General features: G+C 27.0%; 6 protein-coding genes and 2 long non-coding RNA genes across 23 annotated transcripts in view; 5 read left to right on the top strand and 3 right to left on the bottom strand.

The window, feature by feature from the left end:
* RfC3 (replication factor C subunit RfC3) overlaps nucleotides 1-5,417 on the bottom strand; it is an 8,701-nt gene extending 3,284 nt beyond the window's left edge. The window contains exons 1-10 of one of the 11 annotated variants that reach the window (XR_015291267.1): nucleotides 5,056-5,392; nucleotides 3,988-4,183; nucleotides 3,840-3,904; nucleotides 3,650-3,777; nucleotides 3,318-3,480; nucleotides 3,092-3,251; nucleotides 2,668-3,029; nucleotides 2,428-2,599; nucleotides 761-884; nucleotides 70-230 (exon numbers count right to left, since the gene is read on the bottom strand). Coding sequence is in view for 8 of the 11 variants with exons in the window: in XM_086905122.1 (XP_086761248.1) it covers nucleotides 2,457-2,599; nucleotides 2,668-3,029; nucleotides 3,092-3,251; nucleotides 3,318-3,480; nucleotides 3,650-3,777; nucleotides 3,840-3,904; nucleotides 3,988-4,028 (1,062 nt within the window). In the remaining 3 variants the exon portion in view is untranslated. Of the gene's footprint in view, nucleotides 1-69; nucleotides 231-760; nucleotides 885-2,278; nucleotides 2,600-2,667; nucleotides 3,030-3,091; nucleotides 3,252-3,317; nucleotides 3,481-3,649; nucleotides 3,778-3,839; nucleotides 3,905-3,987; nucleotides 4,184-4,260; nucleotides 4,581-4,943 lie in introns of those variants that run through there. The other 10 variants (XR_015291269.1, XM_086905123.1, XM_086905126.1 and 7 more) reach the window with 10 other exon arrangements.
* On the top strand, nucleotides 76-1,250 carry LOC147658021 (uncharacterized). Its single transcript, XR_015291292.1, has 2 exons — nucleotides 76-245; nucleotides 505-1,250. It is a non-coding gene; the product is annotated as an uncharacterized LOC147658021 (long non-coding RNA).
* LOC105734907 (26S proteasome non-ATPase regulatory subunit 6) lies at nucleotides 4,307-6,721 on the top strand. The gene is made up of 2 exons (XM_012484022.3): nucleotides 4,307-5,456; nucleotides 5,903-6,721. Exons 1-2 carry the CDS (start codon nucleotides 4,307-4,309, stop codon nucleotides 6,613-6,615), a joined length of 1,863 nt encoding a protein of 620 aa, XP_012339476.2. The 3' UTR covers nucleotides 6,616-6,721.
* Nucleotides 6,608-12,375, bottom strand: spd-2 (spindle defective 2). Of its 5 annotated transcripts, none has more exons than XM_086905116.1 (19): nucleotides 12,236-12,375; nucleotides 12,023-12,144; nucleotides 11,832-11,960; nucleotides 11,628-11,758; nucleotides 11,227-11,540; nucleotides 10,987-11,159; nucleotides 10,432-10,923; nucleotides 10,100-10,336; nucleotides 9,813-10,021; nucleotides 9,467-9,703; nucleotides 8,884-9,365; nucleotides 8,640-8,810; nucleotides 8,360-8,573; nucleotides 8,106-8,282; nucleotides 7,848-8,031; nucleotides 7,572-7,770; nucleotides 7,376-7,514; nucleotides 7,131-7,315; nucleotides 6,608-7,059 (listed from the first exon to the last, which is right to left on the bottom strand). In XM_086905116.1, the coding sequence occupies exons 1-19, from the start codon at nucleotides 12,334-12,336 to the stop codon at nucleotides 6,723-6,725; spliced, it is 4,233 nt and encodes a 1,410-aa protein (XP_086761242.1). In that variant the 5' UTR covers nucleotides 12,337-12,375; the 3' UTR covers nucleotides 6,608-6,722. The 5 variants fall into 5 exon arrangements, with proteins under 5 accessions (XP_086761242.1, XP_012339464.3, XP_086761243.1 ...); XM_012484010.3 differs by having other exon boundaries at nucleotides 9,440-9,703; XM_086905117.1 differs by lacking the exon at nucleotides 10,100-10,336.
* Nucleotides 12,376-12,477: 102 nt separating this feature from the next.
* Dus2 (Dihydrouridine synthase 2) lies at nucleotides 12,478-14,768 on the top strand. Its single transcript, XM_003691956.4, has 5 exons — nucleotides 12,478-13,045; nucleotides 13,150-13,663; nucleotides 13,768-14,013; nucleotides 14,103-14,441; nucleotides 14,525-14,768. The coding sequence occupies exons 1-5, from the start codon at nucleotides 12,871-12,873 to the stop codon at nucleotides 14,631-14,633; spliced, it is 1,383 nt and encodes a 460-aa protein (XP_003692004.2). The 5' UTR covers nucleotides 12,478-12,870; the 3' UTR covers nucleotides 14,634-14,768.
* Nucleotides 14,769-15,250: 482 nt separating this feature from the next.
* hay (ATP-dependent DNA helicase hay) lies at nucleotides 15,251-19,560 on the top strand. Of its 2 annotated transcripts, XM_003691784.4 has the most exons (13): nucleotides 15,251-15,480; nucleotides 15,660-15,871; nucleotides 15,951-16,061; nucleotides 16,130-16,450; nucleotides 16,518-16,709; nucleotides 16,799-16,896; nucleotides 16,976-17,379; nucleotides 17,450-17,718; nucleotides 17,787-17,951; nucleotides 18,019-18,205; nucleotides 18,291-18,439; nucleotides 18,769-18,885; nucleotides 18,971-19,560. In XM_003691784.4, the coding sequence occupies exons 1-13, from the start codon at nucleotides 15,447-15,449 to the stop codon at nucleotides 19,097-19,099; spliced, it is 2,388 nt and encodes a 795-aa protein (XP_003691832.1). In that variant the 5' UTR covers nucleotides 15,251-15,446; the 3' UTR covers nucleotides 19,100-19,560. The 2 variants fall into 2 exon arrangements, with proteins under 2 accessions (XP_003691832.1, XP_031771123.1); XM_031915263.2 differs by lacking the exon at nucleotides 15,951-16,061 and having other exon boundaries at nucleotides 15,280-15,480.
* A 526-nt stretch (nucleotides 19,561-20,086) lies between these two features.
* On the top strand, nucleotides 20,087-22,725 carry GlcT (ceramide glucosyltransferase). The gene has a single exon (XM_003691783.4). The coding sequence runs from the start codon at nucleotides 21,218-21,220 to the stop codon at nucleotides 22,412-22,414; it is 1,197 nt and encodes a 398-aa protein (XP_003691831.1). The 5' UTR covers nucleotides 20,087-21,217; the 3' UTR covers nucleotides 22,415-22,725.
* Nucleotides 22,726-24,281: 1,556 nt separating this feature from the next.
* On the bottom strand, nucleotides 24,282-25,600 carry LOC147658022 (uncharacterized). The gene is made up of 2 exons (XR_015291413.1): nucleotides 25,250-25,600; nucleotides 24,282-25,014 (listed from the first exon to the last, which is right to left on the bottom strand). It is a non-coding gene; the product is annotated as an uncharacterized LOC147658022 (long non-coding RNA).
* Nucleotides 25,601-25,833: the final 233 nt, after the last annotated feature.

Raw genomic sequence — 25,833 nt, forward strand, 5'->3', positions numbered from 1 at the left:
ATTTTAGCTATAATATTACATAGAGTTTAGAAATGGACCGTAGGTTGTAACGTGGAACAAAATATTCACCGTTCCGAATCTCGTTAAAATCCCTGAGAGACCGAGAGCAAGACAGTTCCGTTGTTAGCTTTCCCCTTTCCATAGTTGAAAATACGTGCAATATCGATCAAAATGAAGAATATCTAACTCATTTGTATCCATTTAATCTTGTTTTATTTCTCGAAGAATGCCTGAGAAAAAAAAAGGTATACAAAATATAATGTAATTTTCTTTACTTAGTTTAAAAACCTATATCATAACCTATAATAGAAATCATTAATATTTGTTTACTTTGTAATTTTCTTTACTTAATTTAAAAATCTATATCATAACCTATAATAGAAATCATTAATTTTTGTTCAAATAATGTTAAATTTTCATTCATATATCAGATATTCAAATAATTTCATTGGATAATTTAAATAATATTAAGATAAATATTACAATTTTCTAAATATTGTAAAGAATCAAGATGGTGAACAGCCGATTTCCCAACGAAGGTTTACCAGAAGATTAGCAATACGAGAGTTAGCGTTAGCACGAAGATTAGATACACCGTGCAAAGATGTAGTTAAACGTAGAAGAGGAGGGTGTAGCAGCGCTGATATACTAATTGAATTAGTTATTTCGAAGCAGAAAGTTAAGGGCACGTCTGCGCCAAGTTTTCAAACTGAAATAACTCAGAGAATCGACGTGCTGGCAAGGGTGCTCGCGTACTCACCCTAAGAAGTTCTTATTAAGCTAAAAGTTTCGTTTGATACCAGTATTATTATAATATTTCGTTTGAGTATAAGCATTATTTAATTATTATAATTCGAGGATCCGTCGTCTAATGGACTTTATTCCTGCAAAAATAAATCGATTATACCAAATAGAAAATAATCATAGTGAATGTAAAATAATTAGTCAATAATAATTGGTCAATTTTCAAAAATATATTATATATCATCATCCATTCATTACTTTATAGTGTGCTTGTTTTTGATAAATTTAGGCTTCGGTCTTTAATCCATTGAAATATCGGAATATATGAGAAAAAAATTAAAAAATACAAATTACAGATCATCGAATCGTTTTTTAAACGTATTTTTAAATGAAAAAGAAAAAATTCGTTTTATAATTTAATTTGATAAAATTTCAAAGATATCGAAGACACTGAGAAAATTTTCTTTTTTTTGTATACTTATATGAATAAAAATTTATAAAATGTATGTATGAATCTTAAATTATTCTAGAAATAAAATATTCATATCGACTAGTGTAAAAGTTTACTTAGCGAAGAACGAAAGAAAAGAGAGAATAGTATACTGGATATATCTGATTATTTTAGTTAGAGATAGTATAAACGAGGTAGTATAGGAATAGAATGATTTCAACAGTTTCGTCTCACTTTCAAGACTGTGTGAATAGTCTCTCAACCGCGACTGTAACAATAATATATAATACGTTAATATATACCAATAATGTAAATTAAATGAGAAATCTTATTAGTTGTTTGATATATATTCATTAGTAATAATCGAATGATAAATATTTTTTCAATTACTAAATATGCATTGTTATTAATATTAACTATTAGACAAAAATCGTAATTATAATCAATGAAAATTCTTTTAGAGAATAGAAGCTGAAAAAAATAACATGATTTGATAAAAAATAAATTAAATATGCAATATTAATTCAGCAATGTTTTTTTTTTCAGTAATATTAAAATTAAAATAACAATGAATTACCGTTATAGAAAAATCGAAATATTATAATATATCGATTATTTTTAAAAAAATTTATTACTGTCAAAAGATATTTTGAATAGAATATATATTATATATATAAAATATATATTCTGTAAAACAACAAATCAATTATTGAAATTAGAACATCTTGGTTACTATTAATAGAGAAAATAGTGGTATTATATGTTTATGATATTTGTAGATGTTTTCATAAACAATCATATATTGATTAGACAATTTTGTTATATAAATAAAATAAAGTTTCACTTGTATGATCAAATGCAATTACATAATAATTCAAATACATTTATTGAATATTACTTATAAGAAACTTATTATCTCAACTTTTTTATTATCTAGATGCATCTAAATAGAACATTACATAAATGAATTTAAATTTTTTATTGAGTTCTGAACAATTTATTTTTGGAGATTTATTACTTTGATTGTTATTCATGAAAAAATATAATCTACTAGGAAATTAAGGAATAAAGTGAATAGCGGAATATGGAGAGATTATTTATTTGATGTGGAGTTTTCATCTAAAAATATTGAAATTTTTTTTATTACATCAAAAAAACAATAAATAATACATTTTTATTAAATCAAGTTTTATTTTAAAATTCTTTGTAGAATATTATAAATTTAATGTTACCTTAATTAAATCCTCAAATTTGATAAATATTAAGTCTCGATATCGCGAGCATTTTGAAACGCTGAAACAAGGGCGTTTAATTGTACTGCTTCACTACAACCAATAGATACCCTCTTTTCTATTTCAGCTAGTTTTATTATTAAATCAATAAGTACTGAATCTGGAAATTCAACTAAAAAGAAATAATTAAAATAATGTGTTATATTTTTTTTTCTTGAAATTTAAAAGCAAGAAACATACTTTTATTTATAAACAAATGAAGTTCTGTTAATATATCTTGTAATGCCAGTCCTTTTTTTAACTTTATGTCTTGGATTTCTGAAGATGTATTAAGAAAAATTATAATTTGGAGACAAACAATAATTTGAACTAATAAGAAAAAAAGGATACTACAATAACACAATTCATATGATTCATTGAATAACCAATTGACAATGTTTTTTATATCAATTGGAAGAGGATGTCCAACGCAAGAATAAACATTTTCTTCTGTAACTGCCCCAAAAGCAAGCCATGTACTTTGGAGGACATTCAAAACTTTTCTCATATCTCCTCCACTTAATGTTATTAATGCTTGTTTTCCATCTTCCGTAACATTTAAACTAAACATATATAAAAAAAATCATTAATACATATAATATTTCAATACAATTAATACACTTACTTCTCTTCTTTAATAATAGTGTCTAGCCTTGGTAAAATTTGATCTATAGAAAGAGGGCCAAACCTAAATTTAGTGCACCGAGATTGAAGGGCAGGAATAATTTTACTGAGGTAATTACATATAATACAAAATCTTACATTGTCTGTGTACTTCTCTATTACTGAAACAAGTTTTGAATAGAATATATTCTTCATAATTAAAGGAAACTATTAATGTTAGAACTTACTTCTTCTAAGAGCATTCTGTGCATCATTTGTCATAGCATCAGCTTCATCAAGAATGATTAATTTAAAACCAGACCTATACATTGTACCTGTACTTGCAAAACTAAGTATTTGTCCTCTAACTATGTTGATACCTCTGTCATCTGAAGCATTCATTTCTAAAACCTATATGAAAAATAACATTTATTCTATAAAATATAATAAATGTCAAATATATGATAAATATAATAGATATAATATATATAATTATATAATATATATGTATATATATAAATTTTTAACATGAAATATCAGATTATATAAGATAAAAATAATATAAAATAAAAGATCAAACCATTGAATTAAATTGAGCTGGTGTATATAATTTACGTGCACAAGCAAGTATTGTACTTGTTTTTCCTGTGCCAGGAGGTCCATAAAAAAGAAGATGTGGAAGTAAATTTTCATCAATGAATTTATTTACTGTAATAAAATAATTTAAGAATTATACTTTATGAAATCATAAAATTAGTATAAATACTAACTAGTTTTAATAATTTCTTCGTGAGATATCAAATCATCCAATTTTTTTGGTCGATATTTTTCTACCCTAAAATAAGAAATTGAAATTTCAGTCTTATTTGATTACTTTTAAAATAAAATTATTTTAAAGTAAAACGAATGTACATTTACCATGGTAAATTAGTGGATTGAGTAGGTTTTGAAGTCATCATATAATTCGAAATTATGTTATAAACTTCGTAAAAAGTATTCCACAAGGTTAGAATCTATTCTTTGGTGTCATACAATTAATATCGTTGCCGGGTACCCAAAAACGCGCCATTTTTGTTTTAAATAATACTTATTGATTGGTTCATGATTCATAAATCTATTACGAAAGATAATGATAATAATTCAAATTGTTTAAATGTTAAAAAGTGGATCTAAATTAAACAAAAGACTTACATATATACAAATTATATATGATATTCATTATTAAAAAATATCAGTCATGAATGATCCAGAATTGTGTCATAAAACTCCTAATTACATACTTCTTATCAAGATTCGATTTAAATTAACTCTACAGGAATATCAAAATGATGATAACTTAAAAACTGAATTCCTCGATATAATAAAACGCGGAAATATGACTCGTTATTATGAAGATGTTTGCAAAGAATTCAATTGGAAAATTGATGAAGATCTTATCAACGCAATGAAACATAAAAATGAGGTTACATGGAATGAATTAGAATCTTCTGATAATTCTACTCTTGAAGACACTGAAAAAAAGAATTGGAGAAAAAAATTTGAATTTTTTTGCGAGATTGGTGATCTCGATCGTGCTACAAATATCGCCACCTCAATTTTGAAAGATGAAAATAATTCATCCAGCATTAGAATTGAAGCTGCTTTTGGCTTATTTAGAATAACGTATATAAGAAATAATATTCGTTCGATGGGAAAGATAATTGCCGAGATAACGGATCTGATGGAAGGATGTCATGCATCGGGTAGTAATTGGTGTTGTCGTAATAAATTGAAAGTATACGAAGCTGTTCATTATCTTGCAACACGAAGCTTTTCCCGTGCTGCAACACTTTTATTGGATTGTATACCTACTTTTGAATCTTATGAATTATTACCATTTAAAGAAGTAGTAGAATACACATTATTATCTGGAATAATTTCTTTATCCCGATCAGAACTTGATACACAATTTAACGACAACGGACTTTTACAACAAACATTACTTACAGAAGCACCTAAATATAGAGAATTTTTTTATTCCTTTTATGATTGTCATTACAAAGAGTTCTTCGAAAATCTCGCCTGGATAGAGTATGAACTTAAGATAAATCCTTTGTTCCATTTCCATTATCGTTATTACGTAAGAGAGATGCGTTTGAAAGCATACTCTCAGCTTTTACAAGCATATAGGACAATTAATTTAAGTAGAATGGCAACAGAATTTGGTGTGACAGAAGAGTTTATAGAACAGGAAATAGCACGTTTCATTGCGAATGGTAAATTGCATTGTAAAATCGATAAAGTGGCTAAAATGATCGTTACTGTTAGTGCCGCTAGTTGCAATAGAGGAAAAGCACCTGACGCTTCATGCGATCAAGAGCTGGTTTATCAAAATATAATAAAAAGAGGAGATGCATTACTTAATCGATTAAAAAAACTTGGTCAAATTATTGATTATTAATATATATATTCTCGAATCATTACATTTGTTTAGTATTATGTTAATAATAATAATAATTATTTTATATTAACACGTAGTTATAATTCTACGAAAGTTGAATTTGCCGCGGTAACCATGTGATCTTTCTTAATATTTATTTTAAGGTGCTGATTTAATATAAACATAAACACAGTGTTTTATTATAATTTAATTAATGTTTGTAAATCAAAATAATATGTTTCAAGTATTTTGTTAAAGTTATAATTTAAGAAAATATTGAAAATTAATCACTATCTTTCAATTTAATTCAATAATATCTTAGTTAACCTTACTCAAATATAATTTTAAAAGCAATATTATAAATCAGTTTTCTGTGATCTTTTCCTTTTAATAATTATAAATAATTATACATATAATTATTAATAAAGATTATGGCTTATCGAATTCTCTCAAAATATCCACGATCTATTTATAAAGGAACCAAAGAAGTTAAACAACATTTCGATTATTTACTTGTATTAGATTTCGAATGCACTTGCAAAAAATATGAAAAAATCGAACCGCAAGAAATTATCGAATTGCCCTGTGCAGCAGTGTGTACAAAAACTTGGAAAATAGTGAATATGTTTCATGAATATATTAAACCAAAAGTTCATACTCAACTTACTCCATTTTGTACTCAACTTACTGGAATTATACAAGATATGGTAGATAAACAGCCCCATTTTTCAGAAGTCTTTACGAAATTTTGTAATTGGTTAGAGGAACACAATTATTTCAAAAATGGAAACGATAGTGCATTTGTTACATGTGGCGATTGGGATTTAAAATTTATGTTACCAGCTCAATGTAAATTAGAAAACATACCATATCCAGAACAATTTATGAAATGGATAAACTTGAAAGGTACTTTTTGTGATGCAACAGACTATTATCCACAAAGTTTGTTAGATATGCTTTCATATTTTAAACTTCCTATAAAAGGAAAATTACATTCTGGCATAAATGATGTACAAAATATGGTTCAGATAATACAAAATCTTCATTCACGATATGATGTACAATTTAAGATAAATAATGCACATTTTGATGTCATAAAACAATATATAAATAAAGAAATTGATTGAAAATTAATTTATTGATAATAAAAATATTGCTTGTATAAAAATTCAAAACTGAATAGCATATTTGTATAATAAATATTTCAATAAAAAATTAATTTTAAAACATCAATTTATAACTGTTTAACATTCACTCTTATTTGTACTTCAAGTTTATTGTTTTCTGTATAAATTTGAAGAACTGCATTAAAATTTCGTTCAATTTTTCGTTTACATTGAATTTTTAATTGAAAATCTCTTCTAGTGGGTATCATTCCTTCAGTAGGGACAATACTTAAATATTCTGTATTTGATAAATGAGTTTCAAATGGTTGTGCTACAGTACAAGAATTTTTTAATGTTACAATTGCTTCTGTTCTAGTTGGTGGAGTTAAAACTACAATAGATGGGCTGATCATAAAATTATTGATATTCGTATCATTTTGAATTAAAGTATTTTCTACGAGAGTCCTAAAAATTTTATTTATTTAAATATAATTATTTATGAAAATTATTTGCACTAGAATGATAATTATACTTACTCTGAGGGTAAAAAACTTTCTGTATTTCCATCATATACATGACTATTTTCACTATAAAGAGAATAAAACATTTGTGATTCATCAGGATTGTCATGAAGAACAGACAGAGTTTCGTCAGCACATACTTCCATTGTTAACATTATTTCGTGTTGCCGAATCTCACGACAAAGATCTCCAAAATTTTGCTAAATAACATTCATAGATAATTTAAAAAAATTTAAATGAGTAAATTTATTATTACTTACCACTGAATCTCGAATAGGTATTACATCTGACACTAATTGTTCTCCAGAAAAAACTTTACATATTGGATGAACTATATTTCTAAAAGTTTCATTTTCATTTCCATTCAACTCGCCTGTTTCTTTCATCTTTTTATATAATCTGGAAATATAATTAAAATTCAAAATAAATTAAGTGTTTATAAATTTAATATCTTACCTACGAATTCGCAAACGCGTAGGTTCATCTCCGTGAGTAATTAATAATGTTCCAACATGTGATACATCAGATTTTTGCAATAACACTAAATCTTCTTTTCGTGGATGAAATTCCAAAGTTACCCATTGAACTTCTTTTGGATTTAACAATAATTCAGTTGGATTTACTTGCCAACTTGATATCATAGTAGGATACACAGCTAAAATCATCCAAGAATTATTTACAAAATGATAAATATATTTATATTTAATTATTTAAGTATTTAAATATTTATACCTTTTGGTGTTAATTTTATTTTAACATAAGAACATAAATCTCCAGTATTTTGTAATTTTATCTTTGCATTTAAAGAACTTTCTGAATTTAACATGCCAAGTGACAACCACATTTTTCCATTTGTGTCTTTGAATACTTCTGAAATTTCGACTTTGCTATAACCCCCATAACCATATAGAAATATCTATAAATAATATATTTTAAATTTATTATTTGACTTATAAGAATAAAATTTATTTTAACAGTAAATTTATTTACCTGTCTCGAAGGTAAAGATTCAGAATCTTCTTTTTTTGATTGATAATGCTTAAATATAATTTTTCCATTTGCTGCACCTATATGATGAGGACTAAATACAACAGACAATGTCCTACTTTCTGAACCTTGCAACACTAATACAATAGTTGTACCAACGGCTTCTCGTTCTCGAAGAAACTAAAATATTATACTTATTATTGTGTAAAAACATAAATGTAAAATATTAATTTATTATAATAAATTAAATATATTACTCGAAAATTTTTTTCACTATCTGATATGGTAGCTTGTATCTTGATCTTGTTGGTACTTGTATTGCGAATTGTAAATTCTTTAATTTCCGATTTTCCTATTTTTAAACTATTCCATGACAGAGCAGCATGGGTTGTTTTTATAGGAATTTTATCTCCAGCAACAGTTGAACCTGATACTGAACTAAGAGAAGAATTTCTACCAGATACGCTTGACCTATATTGTATAAAATATTAACAGAATTTCATAAAACTTTAATATAAAATATAATAATAAACTTACTTGCTTGAAACCATACTATGTGGAGAAGAAGGAGAACTTACAGATGGTAAATACTGAGGGGTTTCACAACGAGGAAAATTTTCATTTTCTCCCTCAGTACATACACTTGATTCACCAATTATAACATAATGGTGAACATTATCAGCAGCAGTTAATTTAATTTTTGTACATCTTTAAATATAAATAAAAATCAATAAAAACAAATTCATAATAGTATAAATCTACATATAAAATGTCTTCTTACATTTTAGGAATGTCTAAAATTTGTTGTTTATAAGTAATAAAAAAACGTCCAATTTCTTTAGGTTGCATATGTATATTTTCTGGTTCAATTGAAAAATATTTAGAATTTTTTTTTGACTCAGTGTCTTCGGAAAATGCGGCTGATACAATTACTGGTATCGTTCCAAGATTAATCACAGATAAAGATTTGCTTTGTTTATTAGGAATAATCAAAGGTAAATCTGTTTCAATCACTTCTATTTTAAAAGTTCCTACTTGTACAATAAGAGGAACTTCTTGGATCAGTATATTTTCCTCTGAAGAACTATTTTCAGCTTGAATTATTAAAGTACTATTAAAACGTTGTAAAGATTGTTGTTGCATTTCACTATTTTTCTGTAGAATAGCCTTGCATTGAATATTTATAATATATGCATCTTGAGTTTTAAGAATAATGTGTTGTGGTTCTGTTGAATTTTCTAAGCTGAATATTGTTGGTTCATGCTGCATTCAATTAAGATAAAAAAAAAAAAATTAAAAAAATATTAAATTTATTTAAAATTAAATAAAATCATTACCTGTGATATAAAAAATTTAATACGAACATCAACACTGTTTTTATTTTTTATTGTAATAGGCAGAATTGTCATACTATTCTCAACAACATACTGAAAATCTAATTCCTTTTTTTGTAAAGGATTTGATACACTTATATCGATTTCTTCAGGTTTGAAACAAATAATATGTTTCATAGTCCATTCATATTTTGCTACCACATCTAATACTGTTATGTTTACAACAGTTATAATTGGTTTACTCATTTTCACTACCGTTGCAATAATCTAAATAAATAAATAAATATATATAATTTTTTTTTAATATTTATATATTTATATATTTTTTTTAATATTATTGTAAATTTTTATATTAAAATATATTTTTTTTTTTTACCTTAAAAAATTTTTCTGAATTTGGTTTAACAAGAACAACATTGTTTGGTGATGAAAGTTGAATAATTTCTTTATCTCCTTGAATTTGATTTATATTTAATGAACAAAGCATCCATTTATCACTTTTATTTAAAAGTTCGATGTTAGTCTCTCTAGATAGACCAATGATACAATTACATAACTCTTCTGTATTTTTGCCAATAACAACATCTATAAAAAATAAAAAAATAACAATTAATAAAAGAAGTAAAGGATCATATAATTTCTCTTGTTGTTATGATATCATACTATTAACATAAGATTGAGTTTCTTTTGAACAATCTTGTATAGAAGTTTCTAATTTATCTTTATATGAAATATTTTCCTTTTTTATATCATCTTTTTTTTCTATTTCTTTTTCCTCAAGATTAACAAACTGTTTCTCATGATTAATTATTGTGTTAATCTTTGAAATACAAGGTGATACTTCTTTTTTTATATAATTTGGAAGAGTTAATTTAGAATCTTCCAATAATACTTTAAAATCTAAAATTCATAATTTTTTTTAAATGAATCATAGAAAAAACTTTTAAACCTATTGATTAGTTAAATGAAATTTTTGGAAAATAAAATATATATACCTTCATTATGTGAAGATGGTAATTTTTCATTATTTATTTCTTTCTTAAGTTCTTGATAAGGAACTTCAACATTTGCTTTTACACCTGAGTTAGAATCAAATGAAAGCATCCTTGGAATAGAATGTTTAATATCTATAGTTTCATTAATGATTTTACTATCTAGAGATAATTTAGTTGTAAGATTTAATAATCCTATATCTTTTTTAAAATTATCTATATCCCTACTTGGAGTAATAGGCATAGATTTTCTATTTGAAGGCATTAATGTATAAGTATCTCTAACTGGATTCTCTTCTTGCATGCGCAAGGATTTTCTTTTTTTTTTTGCCATAATAAGTTGATCTACTAATCTTCTAGGTGTACCATTATCAATATCCTGTAATGCTTGAGCAATACTGGTCAAACTCATAATACTATGTTCTTCTATATCTTTCATTGTATTTTGCATATTTTGAGTTTTATCTTTATTAGCAATAGATCCAATTGAAAAATCTATAAAAAAAAAAATTTTTATATATGTAAGACATTTGTTTAAATAAATAATGTAAATAATACCTTCTGTTACAATAGTTGAATCAACTAGTGGTATAACTTGATCTTTTTTTTTTGGACTATTTACAGATAAACCTAAACTCGGCCTTTCTACTGCATTATCTGATAATTCTCCAAAATTTCCACATTTTCTTCTAAAAAATTCACCTATAGATACCTTACGTCCAGCACAAGATCTAAAATTTGATTATATATTATAATTGATCATATTATAATGTAAAATATTTATAATTTTACACTTACTCCACTGATATATCTAGTTCACCAATTACACCAGAAAAACAAGATAAATCTAGATGTTCTTTTCCAGTAGAAGTTGTAGGAAGAGCATAGGAATAATTTTGTTGCCAAGAGGCTTCATCAGCTATGAATTGACTAGCCATTTCAGAAGCAGGACGAAAATCTTCATTATTAAATTGAGCCATAAATTCAGCAGTTGTTGTATCAAATGTTATTGTATTTAAATTTTTGCTTGATGATAATGATGATAAACATTTTTCTGAATTTCTACTTAATCCTGATGATCGTGCAGTTATCTCATTTGGCTCAAAAATAACCTGGATATAAAATTCATAAAAAATTATTTAATGATTTAATCAATTAATTATTCAGATTAAAAATTCTTTATAAAAAATTATACTTACGCTACTTGCTTTATTAATAAATGAATGTGAACTGTTTTCATTTTGAAAAATAATTTGATTGGAATCAATTAGTACAGGATTAATATTATCAGATAAGTTTTGAATATTTACATCATTTTCTTTATTTATATCTGTAAATCAAAAAAATATATATTCATTGTTAATCTATAAAAAAGTTATGTTCATAAAAAAAAAAATCTTTACCATGTATAGTAAATGTAGTTTTTAAATCATTACATCTTTGAAGTAATTTTCTAATAAGTTCATGTTCTGAATTTAAATTATTCTCATCACATTTTTCTATTTCTTCCAGTCCACTTACTTCAGCTAAAACTATAAAAATTTATTATTTTTTAAAAAGTATAATACAATATTATAATTTTAAAAAAACTTACAAGAAGACATATCATTAAGTATACCAAGAGATGATTCATCACATTTCTCTGTCATACTTTTATGTCTAATAGATTCATTAATAGGTTCATTAATATTTTTATCAGGAACTTTACTTTCAAATCTGTAAAGATTAATTAATTTTTATATCATTATTATTTGACTTATATATATGTGCATATTAAATATAAGATTTATAAGGAAAACGAACTCACGTGTTTTTTCTTTGTACAGTCGAAGTTGCTTGTGGTTGAGGAGTATTTAATACGGTCACATCAATCAAATCTGCATCTTTAAGTTTGGATGGTGTGAACATTGTCAAAATTTTTCTTTGTCTGCCGTTCAATTACTTTGGTCATCAATCTCTTATGACAATAGTTTGTACATATAAAAAATTCTAAGCGATTTACTAATCGCCAAATTACTGAAACAAAGAGAAGATTGTACCATATTATTATTAACGTATTATTTGACAGTTAATCGATTTTAACATTCAAATTTGAAAATATTGTAATCATTAATCACAGAATAAGAAATTCTTACTAAATTGGATGGACATCACATATATGATAAATATAATGAAACTGCCATCTGGTTAAGTAATAACGAAATAACATTGTTTGCATGGTATAGTATTATAAAAAAATTTTAATGTGTGATAATGCCATGAAAAATTTAGAGTTAATTTATTGTAATTTACTGAAATGTTTAAAAGAAAAACTTATATTTTAATAAACTATATTAATGAATAATAATGATAAATACGACAATAAAAAAATAATAAATTAGAAAGATTTATATTTCAAAACCATGAAAGGGATAGCAACGTATTGACAATACAATTGATAAAATGATAAAAATGGAAAGAAAAAGACTAAGTTATGAGAATAAACTTATATTAGCACCAATGGTACGAATAGGTACTCTTCCTATGCGTCTTCTTGCTCTCGATTACGGTGCTGATGTAGTATATACGGAAGAATTAATAGACTGGAAATTGTTACGATCATTTCGTCGTGAAAACGGTAAGAAAATGTTAGCATTATGATTAAAAAATAATTTAATCTAAAGAAAATGAGAAAAATTATTTTACAATATATTAATTATTTTAAAATACATTTTTTTTTAGATGTTTTGGGAACAATTGACTATATAGATAAAACGGATGGTACAGTGACTTTTCGAACTTGTCCCAAAGAGAAAGATAAAGTAGTTTTACAAATTGGTACTTGTGATGCAGCAAGAGCATTAAAAGTAGCTAAAATGGTAGAACAAGATGTTGCTGGAATTGATTTAAATATGGGTTGCCCCAAACTGTTTTCCTTAATAGGAAAAATGGGAGCAGCTCTTCTGAAAGAACCAGAAACAGCTACAAATATTTTGAAAACTTTAGTAGATAATTTGAATATCCCAGTAACTTGTAAAATTCGTGTATTGCCAGATATAGATAAGACTATAGAACTATGTGAACTTTTACAATCAACTGGTATAGCAGCAATTGCTGTTCATGGTCGTACTGTTCATGAAAGACCACAACATATGAACCGCAATGAAGTTCTAAAAAAAATTTCTGATAGACTTTCTATACCAGTTATAGCAAATGGAGGATCAAAAGAAATACAGAAATATTCTGATATTTTCAAGTAATACTTCACTAAAATTTTACTTTTATTATATATTATTATTTATATTATTTATGTATAATTATATTATTGTATAGTTTAAAAATAACTATAATTATTTATAGATTTAAGGAAATAACAGGATGTAGTAGTGTAATGCTTGCACGTGCAGCTGAATGGAATTGTTCAATATTTAGTGAAAAAGGTTTACTTCCTATGGAAGATGTGATAAAATCATATTTAAAATATGCTGTGGATTGTGATAATTCACCTTCCAATACTAAGTATTGTATACAAAATATACTTAGAGAACAACAAGAATCAACACTAGGCAAAAAATTTCTTAGTTCTCAAACTTTAGAACAAATATGGTACAAGTTATATTATTAAAATATAAGTTATATTATATAATTATTTATAAATTGATAACATAATATCATTTATAAATATCTTGCTTTAGCAATTTATGGGACTTAAGTGATTATTTTTATTTGAAGAAAAAGGAATTTGAAGAAAAAGGTTTATTAGGAAGATCTCAAGTTTCACCTATGAGAGAAGATGAAAAACAGACTCAATCATGTAATAAAAGAAAGATTTTAGAGGAAGAAGATGTAATTTTAATGCATTGTGCATTTTTAAGAAATAATTATATAACAGATCTTGAACTACCAAAAACTGTATTACACAAGTGGACACAAACTCAAAGAAAGAAAATGCCAAACTATAATACACAACAAAAAGGAAAATTATTTCGTTCTATCGTTACTGTTGATGGACGAAAATATGGATCATCTTTCTGGTAATAAAAAAATTATATGTATATTATATCATATATTCTTATTTTATTAAAGCTAATGTTAAAATTTTTTAAATTATTTTAAGGGAAAAAAATAAAAAATGGGCAGAACAAGGCGCTGCTTTAGTTTGTCTTTTTTCTTTAGGCTTAATCAGTGAAAAAACTTTTGATACAAATAGCAATGTTCCTTCTTGACGGTATATAAATAAAGCACAAGAATAATTAAGAGTACTAAATAAATTCTTAAAAATATCTTACATTATCTTATAAAACTTAATCTTGTATTTTTTTATCTGATTTATTATCAATAAAAAACATTTTTCAGATATATATAAGTTTAAAACTTATTATTTCTAAGAACCTAACAATATTATAGCATATATATATATATATATATATATATATATATAATAAATATATATATATTATATATATATATATATATATATATATTATATATAATATATATACATTAATATTTTTAAATACTTAAAATATATTATAATAATTAAATTATTGTTAAAACATTCGTCTCAGTATTAATTTTCATATATAAATATATCTTTTTAAAATTTTTAAAAATTAATCATTAGTGGATATTTAAGAATTATTTAAGTTATTTAAGATATAAATTAATATTTTTGTTATTTAGATAAAAAAAAAGATAAAAAATACAATGATATAAAAAGATGTAAACAGAAATTTCTTACAGAATTTATTTTATTTCAAAATATAATTATCTTTCATATTAGCTTTATAGTTTAAACTGAGAAATATATATATGTATATTAAATTATCTTACTGAGTCTTATATCTATATTATATTTTTTCTATGACTAACCATTTTTCCATCATGTATACATTCTAAGTTTTTCGCGTTCTATCTTTAAAACATTCAGCTTATTTTGCGTATGTTTGTTAAATTGTGAAAATTATTAATTTCTTTAATTTTTTTAATTGTAAATGTAATAAAAAAGATTATTTATAATTTGACGATTAAATTTAATAATGGGTCCTCCAAAACGTTTCAAAAAAGACAATGGTATAAACTTATTTTCTATTTTAAAATTAAAAAGTTTAAAAAAATTTACAATTTTTAGCTATTAATTTTATTATTTTTACAACATTTTCGATAAATTAAAATTTAAAATTATATTATATATATATAAAGAAAACAAAATTGTTTAATATTGCAATAAAAACTATTATTTATTTTTGTAGACAGAGGTAAATGGAAAAAACGTAAAGAAGATCCAGAAGAATACAATGAAGATGATACTTTAGATGATAATGAAACTGAAGGTATACCTGATGCAGCCAAGAATGATGTTGAAAAACAAGATGATACAGCATTGGAAGATGAATTTGGTGCAAAAGATTATCGTTCACAAATGATTTTAAAACCTGATTGTGCTTTAAGACCACTTTGGGTGGTAAGATATTAAAATTAATTTATTTTTCATAATTTTTTAAATATAAGAATTATTTTATTATCTATGTAAATATTTTTAGGCACCAAATGGACATATTTTTTTGGAATCTTTTTCACCTGTATATAAACATGCTCATGATTTTTTAATTGCTATCTCAGAACCTGTGTGTCGTCCAGAACATATTCATGAAGTAAAAATACTATTAATTCATTCATATGATACTTATAAAATTATAATATTTTAAATTTTACTTTTCAGTATAAATTAACTGCTTATTCTTTATATGCTGCTGTAAGTGTTGGTCTTCAAACACATGATATAATAGAATATTTAAAAAGACTTAGTAAAACCAGCATTCCTGATGGGATTATAGAATTTATTAAATTATGTACATTGTCATATGGTAAAGTGAAGTTAGTATTAAAACACAATAAGTATTTTGTTGAATCTCCATATCCAGAAGTATTACAAAGATTACTGAAAGATCCTGTAATTCAAGAATGTAGATTAAAGAAAAATATAGAAGATGATAAAGATGAAATAATTACAAATGTTCAAAATAAAACAAAAACACCACAGGTAATTGTATATTAATTATATCACTATTTCAATAAAATATAATATTAATAATTTTTATTCCTTTTAGTTTGGAGCAAAAGCCATAACTAATGTTCCTACTGGAACTACCAAAGTAACAGAACCAACTAATGATCAAGTTCCAGCAGAAACAGCTGCTGTTCCTGAAGATATAACTACTTTTTATGATAAAATAGATAAAGAGGATGAAGATGAAGAAGAAGAGCATGAATTAAAAACAGTTAGTTTTGAAGTAAATCAGGTATTTTTGAATTTTTACTTGAGATTATAAGAAATAAATTTATAAATATAAAAAATTCATAAATATTTATATTAAAAATTTTTTTATAGGAAAAAATTGAAGTTATACAAAAAAGATGTATTGAATTGGAATATCCTTTGTTAGCAGAATATGATTTCCGTAATGATACTATAAATCCAGATATAAAGTACAATAAAATAGTACATATAATAGAATATTTAATACAAAAGATAAAAAATATTTAAAAATTATAAATTATATTTTAGCATTGATTTAAAACCATCAGCTGTACTGAGACCCTATCAGGAGAAGAGTTTAAGAAAAATGTTTGGAAATGGACGAGCTAGATCGGGAGTTATAGTCTTACCTTGTGGTGCTGGCAAAAGTTTAGTTGGAGTAACAGCTTGTTGTACAGTTCGAAAACGTGCATTAGTATTATGTAATTCTGGAGTGTCGGTAGAACAATGGAAACAGCAATTTAAAATGTGGTCTACTGCAGATGATTCAATGATTTGTCGATTTACGAGTGAAGCGAAAGATAAACCTATGGGTTGTGGAATTTTAATTACAACATATTCTATGATTACTCATACTCAGAAACGTTCATGGGAAGCGGAACAAACTATGCGATGGCTTCAAGAACAAGAATGGGGAATTATGGTTTTAGATGGTAATATATCTTTTTTAATAAATTGAATTAAATTTTTTTATTAAATTATTTAACATTGTTATATTTATAGAGGTACATACAATTCCTGCAAAAATGTTTAGAAGGGTCTTAACAATTGTTCAATCTCATTGTAAATTGGGATTGACCGCGACATTACTTCGAGAAGATGACAAAATTGCTGATCTTAATTTTTTGATTGGACCTAAACTATATGAGGCCAACTGGTTAGAATTACAAAAAAGGGGTTTTATTGCAAGAGTACAATGTGCCGAAGTTTGGTGTCCTATGACACCTGAATTTTATAGAGAATATCTTGGTTGTAAAATGAGTAAAAAATTAGTAGGTTATTTTAATTTAATTTAATTTGATATAATATTTTTGAATTTTCAATATTATTTTATTTATAGTTACTTTATGTAATGAATCCTAATAAATTTCGTTGCTGTCAATATTTGATAAGATATCATGAAAGACGTGGCGATAAAACCATTGTTTTCTCGGATAACGTTTTTGCTTTGAAGCATTATGCTATTAAAATGAATAAACCGTATATCTATGGGCCCACTAGTCAAGTAAGTATAAACATAAAAAAGAAAATTGTAACAATTGTAAGATATATAATGATAAAATTAATTTTAGAGTGAACGGATACAAATTTTGCAAAACTTTAAATTCAATACTAAAGTGAACACTATATTTGTCAGTAAAGTGGCTGATACTTCTTTTGATTTACCAGAAGCTAATGTATTGATTCAAATATCTTCACATGGTGGTTCACGGCGTCAAGAAGCACAACGTTTAGGACGAATTTTGAGAGCTAAAAAAGGTATAGTTCTTTTAAAATCATTTTACATAAAATCTATTATACTAAAAGTTATACTAATTGTAAATATTATTATGCTTTTTTACAGGTGCCATTGCGGAGGAATATAATGCATTTTTTTATACGTTAGTATCGCAAGATACAATGGAAATGAATTACTCGCGAAAACGCCAACGTTTCCTTGTCAATCAAGGTTATGCTTATAAAGTCATTACAAAACTTGCAGGAATGGAAGAGGTACATATTAAAGTAATATTTCATTAACTATCATACTTTCTGTCTGTTTAATTATTGCAAAATTATCTTTTAACTAATTTTTGGAACTAAAACTCTAATTTTTCAGACACGCATTTACTTTTAAAATTTATTTTTAAATTTAAAATATGCATCTTAAAATAAAACATGAATATTTTTTTCCATATTAATAATTTTTAGAATAGTTATTTATCTTCAGATAAACAACACGTTTTAATCCTAATTCTATGACAATTAATCAAACATTATTATAAGTATAATAATAATAATAATAATAATAAAATAAAAATATTCTAAAATATTTCAAATAGGAGCCAGATTTAATGTATACATCTCGAGAAGAACAGGGACATTTGTTACAACAAGTCTTATCTGCCAGTGATATGGATGCAGATGAAGAAAGAATACCAGGAGAAGGTCCAAGACCTGTAAGTTTTTTGACATTAAAAAATATGTTAATTAAATCACAATATCATATATTGTTCTATTTTATTTAAATTATTATTATTTCAGATTGTACGTAAAGCTGGAAACATGACATCAATGTCTGGTGCAGATGATGCAGTTTATTATGAATATAAAAAAGCTCCTAGTTCATCTACAGCAAACAAACATCCATTATTTAAAAAATTTAGAGCATAGTAAATTTTAATTATGTATATATAAAATTATTTTAAATTTATCATTGTTTACTAATTAATTCGATATTTATATGTATATAAAAATCTTCTACAAAGTAAAAATATTTAAAATTCATTTTTTTACTATGTAAAAAAATTTCAGTTTAAATATGAGTTCTGCGTTTTGTTTCTTAATTATGTTTTTTAAGAACAAGAATTAATAATTTGCATTACTCGTAACATAGTTCATAGGTCTCTATTCTTTGTATATCTAATACGCCTGTTTGCACGATTTATGTGTTAGCAATACAATTTACGCCAATGTAAATTATCCGATGGATAGTTGACACAAAGAATGCGATAAAAATATTGCTGATAAATTTGTTGGTTTGAAGCGATAATCATAAAGTACCTGTAGTATACGTTTAACGTTATATTTACTCGATTTCACTTAAATAAACCGAAAATATAAATTTGTGTATATATTTTTCATGTTTATTTTATATACATAAATTATATTATAAATTTGATATATATGTTGTAATGTACAATATACATTAAATTATTTCATATATATAATTGATATAGCTAAAATATTATTAATATTAATTATATATATTGATTAATTAATATTAGAGTATAATAACGAAAATAATTAAAAACTTAAATTATTGCTTTTAATCTTGTCATTTTATTTATTTAATTTAATATTCAATAGATTAATTAATTCTGTTTTAATTTGTCAAAAAATAAAATATAAAATTGATATATGATAATATATTTAGCAAATCAAATACCTATTATTTTATTATCAAATGATTCATTTACTTTTGATTAAAAAATCTATATCATAAGATAACAACACGTTCGAATCTTAAATTTTTTATAAAAATGGTGACTCGCGGGCGCTAGATGCCAGTTGACTGTAGCGGCCGTCAACGCGTTCAGTCTGAACTTAGTAGCGAATTAGAGCTGCCGGCTGTCACATGCAGCCAGTTATCCTGTCGACGCTTGGCGGTGCGTCGTTGCGTGTAAGACGCGTTCGATTGTTTAAACCGCTATTTTGTCTCCCCTTTGCTTTTACTGTTCGATTTTTTGATTATAATCGGTTCGAATCGACCAACAGAAGTCTGATTATCGACATGACATGCATCGGCACGCGATGGCAGTGCCGTAGTTGCGGTTGGAATGGAACAGGACAAGGCCGCGTAGGCGCATCGTTATGAAAGGAAGCAGTCGTCCGTGAATACAAACTGAACGTCCTATCTTAACATTATATACATTACACTCTGAAGGATTGGTGAACTTCGGTTATTAAATGTTCATAGGAAACACAAGAAGTGTCAATTATCGAAAGGCGTTGTACATTCGAGGTAAGAGGCAAAAAGGAAACGCTTTTATTCTGGATCCTATTTCATACAAGATATTTAGGGTATAAAAGATTGGCACTATTCAAGAACTATTAAAGAAAAAACTCAACAAATACAAGGAACATACGTCTATTGTGTGTCGTTAAAACTACCCGCGTGAAAGAAGTGAAGTTCATGAATGCATTGGTGAAAATTGGGGAGGATCGTTGTTGGTACGTGACGACAAAGAGGGTGCTTCGGTATCAGTAATTGAATAGAAGGGCAATCCTTGTCGCAGTAAAAAGTGAACAAAAAAGAAAAAAAGAAGTATATAAAACCTGGTATATATCCGTCGGCACAGCGTGCCGGCATTTTCAAGTGCTAGTAACCGTGGACGCGGTTACGTAGCCACTGTATAAGCCGCGCGGAGTTAGTGCGTGAATGTATTGGAAGCAGTGGCCACGTCTTTCTCGTCGTCGTCGTCGCCGTTGTGATCGCCGTGAAAACGGTGTTACACTGTGGAAATTGCCAAAAACGCTACATCATCGATGGCCCGCGCGATTTTTCAACGACATCCGTGATCGCGGCACGACGGAAACGTCGTCAAGAATGCGGCGGATGTCATTTATACATCCCAAAAGGATGGCGGGCTTTCAGATTATCATTCGAATTGATAGGTACGGAAGAATCGAATAATCACAAAACGAGAGAGAAAGAAGACATCAAAGTGGTGAGGTGAGCTAGGAGTCCCGGAGGTTAGGCCTCCGAATGTTTAGGATTTTTGCTTGAAAATGAACTCCATGATATATACCCTCTACGGGTTTGCGATATTTTTCATGATATTCTGGTCAGTGATGTGGATTGTTCATGTACTGGCATTGATTGCTGGTCACTGGAAACTACATCGTAAAATCACTCAAGTACCAACCTACGAAACGCCCTTACCCGGTGTATCAATCATAAAACCACTGATGGGCGTTGATCCGAATCTATTCAGTAATTTAGAGACATTTTTCACCATGCAATATCCACGTTACGAGTTACTATTCTGCGTGGAAGATGACTCGGATCCTGTGTTAATGTTAGTGCGTAAATTGATCGAGAAGTATCCAGAAGTGGACGCAAAACTTTTTATCGGTGGCTGTAATGTGGGTGTAAATCCAAAGATCAACAATATGCAACCAGCATACGAGGCGGCCAAGCATGAGTTTGTGTTGATCAGTGACAGTGGTATCAAGATGAAAGAAGATACGCTCTTGGATATGATTAATTACATGACTGACAATGTTGCGTTGGTACATCAAATGCCGTTTACCTGTGATCGTGAAGGTTTTGCTGCAGCATACGAGAAAATCTTCTTTGGTACCGTACAATCGCGTATGTATCTTGCCGCCGATTTACTTAGGATAAACTGTCATACCGGTATGTCAGCTTTATTGAGGAAAGCGCCAATTGACGAGGTCGGTGGATTAAAGACGTTCGGTGTGTATTTAGCTGAGGACTTTTTCTATGCAAAGTCATTGACCGATCGTGGTTGGCGTATCACAGTGTCATCGCAGCCAGCGTTACAGAATAGCGGTCATTGTGAGCTACATTCATTTCAGGCGAGATTACGAAGGTGGGCAAAGCTCAGGGTAGCTATGCTGCCTACCATGATTGTTCTGGAGCCACTTAGCGAGTGTTTAGTGTTAGGTGCCTGTGCTTCCTGGGCAGCCAGCGTACTTTTTGAGTGGGACTCCCTTGTTTTCTATTTAGTACACATACTTTTGTGGTTCATGTTCGATTGGACGCTATTGAGCGTCGTGCAAAATGGCCCATTACCGTTCAATAAGTTAGAATTTGTATGCGGATGGTTACTGAGCGAAATCACCAGGCCTTATCTTTTCCTTCAGGCAGTTCTAGATCCTCTGATACAGTGGCGATCGCGCGTTTACAAGCTCAGGTGGGGTGGAGTCGCAGAAGAGGTTAAAGCAAAAGTGAAATATTGAAATATCGTGAAAAATATCGTTCTTAATTTTTTTTCTTTTCTTTCTTTCTTTTCTTTTTTTCATCATTCTTTCCTTGTTTTTTATATGTATATACATTCATATATAGATCAACATCCACATCAAGCTATACGCGTGGGTGTTTTGTAATATCTGATATATTATGCTATTATGCATATAGTACTTATTATTACGTTAGGGTGAGAAAAAAAAATGTCATATACACAAGAAATGTATTAAACAGAAATATCCGTGCGCACGTGTATACACATATACGTACATATACATATGTTTACATAAAATAGTAATCACAACATGCATGTATGCACGTGCACAGTCATTTTTCAATTATTCTGCATATCATCTCTGCTGGTTGGTTCTTAACGGTATACTTATTTTTTGTGCAATGTTCTTTGGAAAAAATATAGCATAAAAAATAAAACATTTTTTTTATTTATGATAGGTTAAAAAAAGTAAAGATATAGTGAATAATAATTAATGTACATATATATAATCTTATTTTTTTAAGATCATTGCCCGAAACGGATAATCTTTATTGCACTCGTTATTGCAGTATATTCAATGCAAAATTATTGATACATTCTCAATGAAATGATTTCTAGAAAGAAAAAAAAAAAAAAAACATGATTGCGCAGGTTTCGCGATCAATTTAATATTTTATTGGTTTATTGTCATTATCAGAATATTTTCACGTTCGTTATCTTTATTACTGGAGTATTAATATTAATATTGTTTTTGATTTGTAAATAAATGTTTATTTTTTTTTCAATATTTGACATTGGAAATTATATAATAAAGATAAGAAAATTTGAAGATGAGAAATTTTTTATGATTAAATAAAGTATCAATATTTTTCGTTATAGACAAAATTTGAATTGGCAAGAAGATTAGATTCATTTTCTTTTATCATTTTCGAGCCAACGAACAACAAGAAATTTTTGTTGACATTTTTGTTTACTGTCGAATAAATGTCGAGACCATTTTCATTTTACTTATTATATTATTGAACATGTATAAAAGAAAAGATATTAATACTTCGTGAAAAAAAGATATCAATCTGTATCAAAGCTATGTTACAAAAAAAAAAAAATTTCAAAATTTATAAGAAAATCGAGAATAACATTCAATTAATTTTCTTGTCTTTTAGAAGAAAAAAAAAATCGTTAAAAAATAAAAATCACATCATATTATTTAATCATATATTTCTAGAAAAAATTTTTCTAAAAAAAATTAACGTTTTCCACGTGATATTTTTCTCGCTTGAATGTTTTCTAATTTAACTCCGCTGATGCTGCAATTTATCGTTTACGTAACGTATCACCTAATGTATAGTATCACCATAATATATAGTACATACGTCCATGTGCGTTTATTGCATATATTCATAACACGCTGATCAATTTCGTTGATTGGTCCTTAATACTGAAAAGGTTAAGAGATTTTGACAAGTCTAGTCTATATAAATAATTCGATATGAAGTTTCACTGATTGTGAGCGTCCGTGGTACTATTCATGTTTAAACATAAGTGTTCCTTGCTTTTTTCTATACTCGTCACGAGTTTCGCGAAGATTGTGAACTTAGCAACATTTCAAACGAAATTATCGACCCTTTATTCTCTTTTTATGAATTTAGTGATAATTGTATTTGTTTGCGACCAATGTTAATTATATTGTTTTCTTCTATTGTTTCATATATTTTAATTTATTTACACAATCAACAAAAAAGAAAAATGATTTTCTTATGCTGTTTAATTAAAGGTAAAATCATTATGCCAAGATTCGCTTAATTAGTTAAGATCTTCTTGCGTTTTGCAAAATCACGTTGATGCAATGAGAATGACATCTGAAATTTGTTTGAAATTATTTATTTTAATGCATTTATAAAAAATTAATTATGTTTTTATTTCTAATAGGTATAGGCACATATTTTAATAGATAATTTTAATGAATTGTGACAATAAATAATTATTCGAAAATTAATTAATAAAATAAAAATACGAATTTCTTATTTATTATCTATAACAAAATGTGAAGGGTGAAGGGTCGAGATAATATGAAAATCTGTATCAAAAGATGTTATATAAGCTTAAGTTTGTATTTTCCGCTTCTCAGTATTTTTAATTGATTAATTTTTAGTGGATAAAATTATTTAAAAGATAAATTATCGAAAAACGTTCGGCAAAACGGCTTTCATTAATCATTGTTAAGTTAGTTAAAATGTAAATATTGAAAATGCAGATTCTTCTTTCGCGGAAGAAACAGATTAAAACATATTATAGTCGTAGAATATTATCGAATTTGATGAAAAGTTGCAGATTCAGCAAGTTTTTTGCGCAAGGAGCGAAGCGGTGCCGCTTAACGATAAAAATGAATCTAAAGCTTTTGAACCCTGACACTTTCATCAGTGAAGTGGTCAATTAATTGTGATATTTATACTGTCCTGTTCCACTACAGGACCAATAACTGTTTAACCCATGCCTCGTTGTGCTTAAACGAAATACTGTATGCGTTTAATTAACAGCAATTGCAACCGTACGATTTCGATTAGATGGGAGCCATTGTGATTTTTGGACGGTAATAGCCTGTAAACGATCGTTATAGATTATATGTTTAAAACCGGCTTACAATTCGATTTAGAGCTTATATTTCAATTCGAAGTAGTTTGAAGTGACTTCACGGAGTAAAATATCATATTTTGATATTTTGTGATTTAAAATTTTCTAAAATTCTTCGCTCGATTGTATATATACAACTTCGTGTTATAGGTTAATTCAACGAGATACGACTGTGACAAGAAATATCGATCAGAACACGTACGAAAAAATTTTTTAGTAATACGAAGAAGCCAGTGTTTTTCTTTCTTGCAATTTTCTTACAAATATTTGAAAAGTTGCCCAGAAAAAATATCACTACTCGATAATTTAATTTCGTACCATAACCTCAATTATTCGAATAGTAAAATTCCCATATCGCGTTACTTTACCGTAATATTCACTACTCGGCAATTTCACTTCGTTAATGTAAAAAATAAGAGACGAGAAACTTCCAAAAGGTTCGAATCGATAATCGGGATTGAATCGAATACCGTTTATTTTCGTGCAAAGAACTCGTCGACTCGCGGAACGCGGGATCAATTGTGTCAGTTAGATTTCCCCTTGCGAATTACCTGGTGTTTTCATCCCGATAGAACACGGAATATCGGCTGTCCATATCGGTTTTATTATGATTTATCGAAAGTTAAACGATTATCCCTTCCTTCTGCCGATTCGTATATATTTTCCATTCGATATTTCCCAAGCGATTCAAATTTTCGTACCATTTAATTATCCATAAAAGCATGTTATTTTTAGAATTAACACGATTAAAAGAAAAAAAGAAAAAAAAATAGATAAGAAGAAAAA

The sequence above is a fragment of the Apis florea genome, unplaced genomic scaffold, assembly GCF_048593485.1.
Source record: "Apis florea isolate Af1SG1 unplaced genomic scaffold, ASM4859348v1 contig_2411_pilon, whole genome shotgun sequence".
NCBI classification, from domain to species: domain Eukaryota; kingdom Metazoa; phylum Arthropoda; class Insecta; order Hymenoptera; family Apidae; genus Apis; species Apis florea.

Bases quoted from the DNA above. Each gene is read 5' to 3' on its own strand.
- spd-2 (XM_086905115.1), bottom strand. From the start codon at position 12,336: ATGTTCACACCATCCAAACTTAAAGATGCAGATTTGATTGATGTGACC. The intron at 9,366-9,439 runs GTAATGATTTTA...AATTGAATGCAG, and splicing joins TTAAATTTTTTATATCACAG to CATGAACCAACAATATTCAG. The intron at 7,771-7,847 runs GTATAAATATTT...GGATGATTTTAG, and splicing joins AATAAAATTAACACCAAAAG to CTGTGTATCCTACTATGATA.
- LOC105734907 (XM_012484022.3), top strand. From the start codon at position 4,307: ATGAATGATCCAGAATTGTGTCATAAAACTCCTAATTACATACTTCTT. The intron at 5,457-5,902 runs GAGATGCATTAC...AATTATACATAT, and splicing joins TCAAAATATAATAAAAAGAG to AATTATTAATAAAGATTATG.
- Dus2 (XM_003691956.4), top strand. From the start codon at position 12,871: ATGATAAAAATGGAAAGAAAAAGACTAAGTTATGAGAATAAACTTATA. The intron at 13,046-13,149 runs GTAAGAAAATGT...ATTTTTTTTTAG, and splicing joins ATCATTTCGTCGTGAAAACG to ATGTTTTGGGAACAATTGAC. The intron at 14,014-14,102 runs GTACAAGTTATA...ATCTTGCTTTAG, and splicing joins CAAACTTTAGAACAAATATG to CAATTTATGGGACTTAAGTG.
- hay (XM_003691784.4), top strand. From the start codon at position 15,447: ATGGGTCCTCCAAAACGTTTCAAAAAAGACAATG. The intron at 16,710-16,798 runs GTATTTTTGAAT...ATTTTTTTATAG, and splicing joins TTAGTTTTGAAGTAAATCAG to GAAAAAATTGAAGTTATACA. The intron at 17,719-17,786 runs GTAGGTTATTTT...TTTTATTTATAG, and splicing joins GTAAAATGAGTAAAAAATTA to TTACTTTATGTAATGAATCC.
- GlcT (XM_003691783.4), top strand. From the start codon at position 21,218: ATGAACTCCATGATATATACCCTCTACGGGTTTGCGATATTTTTCATG.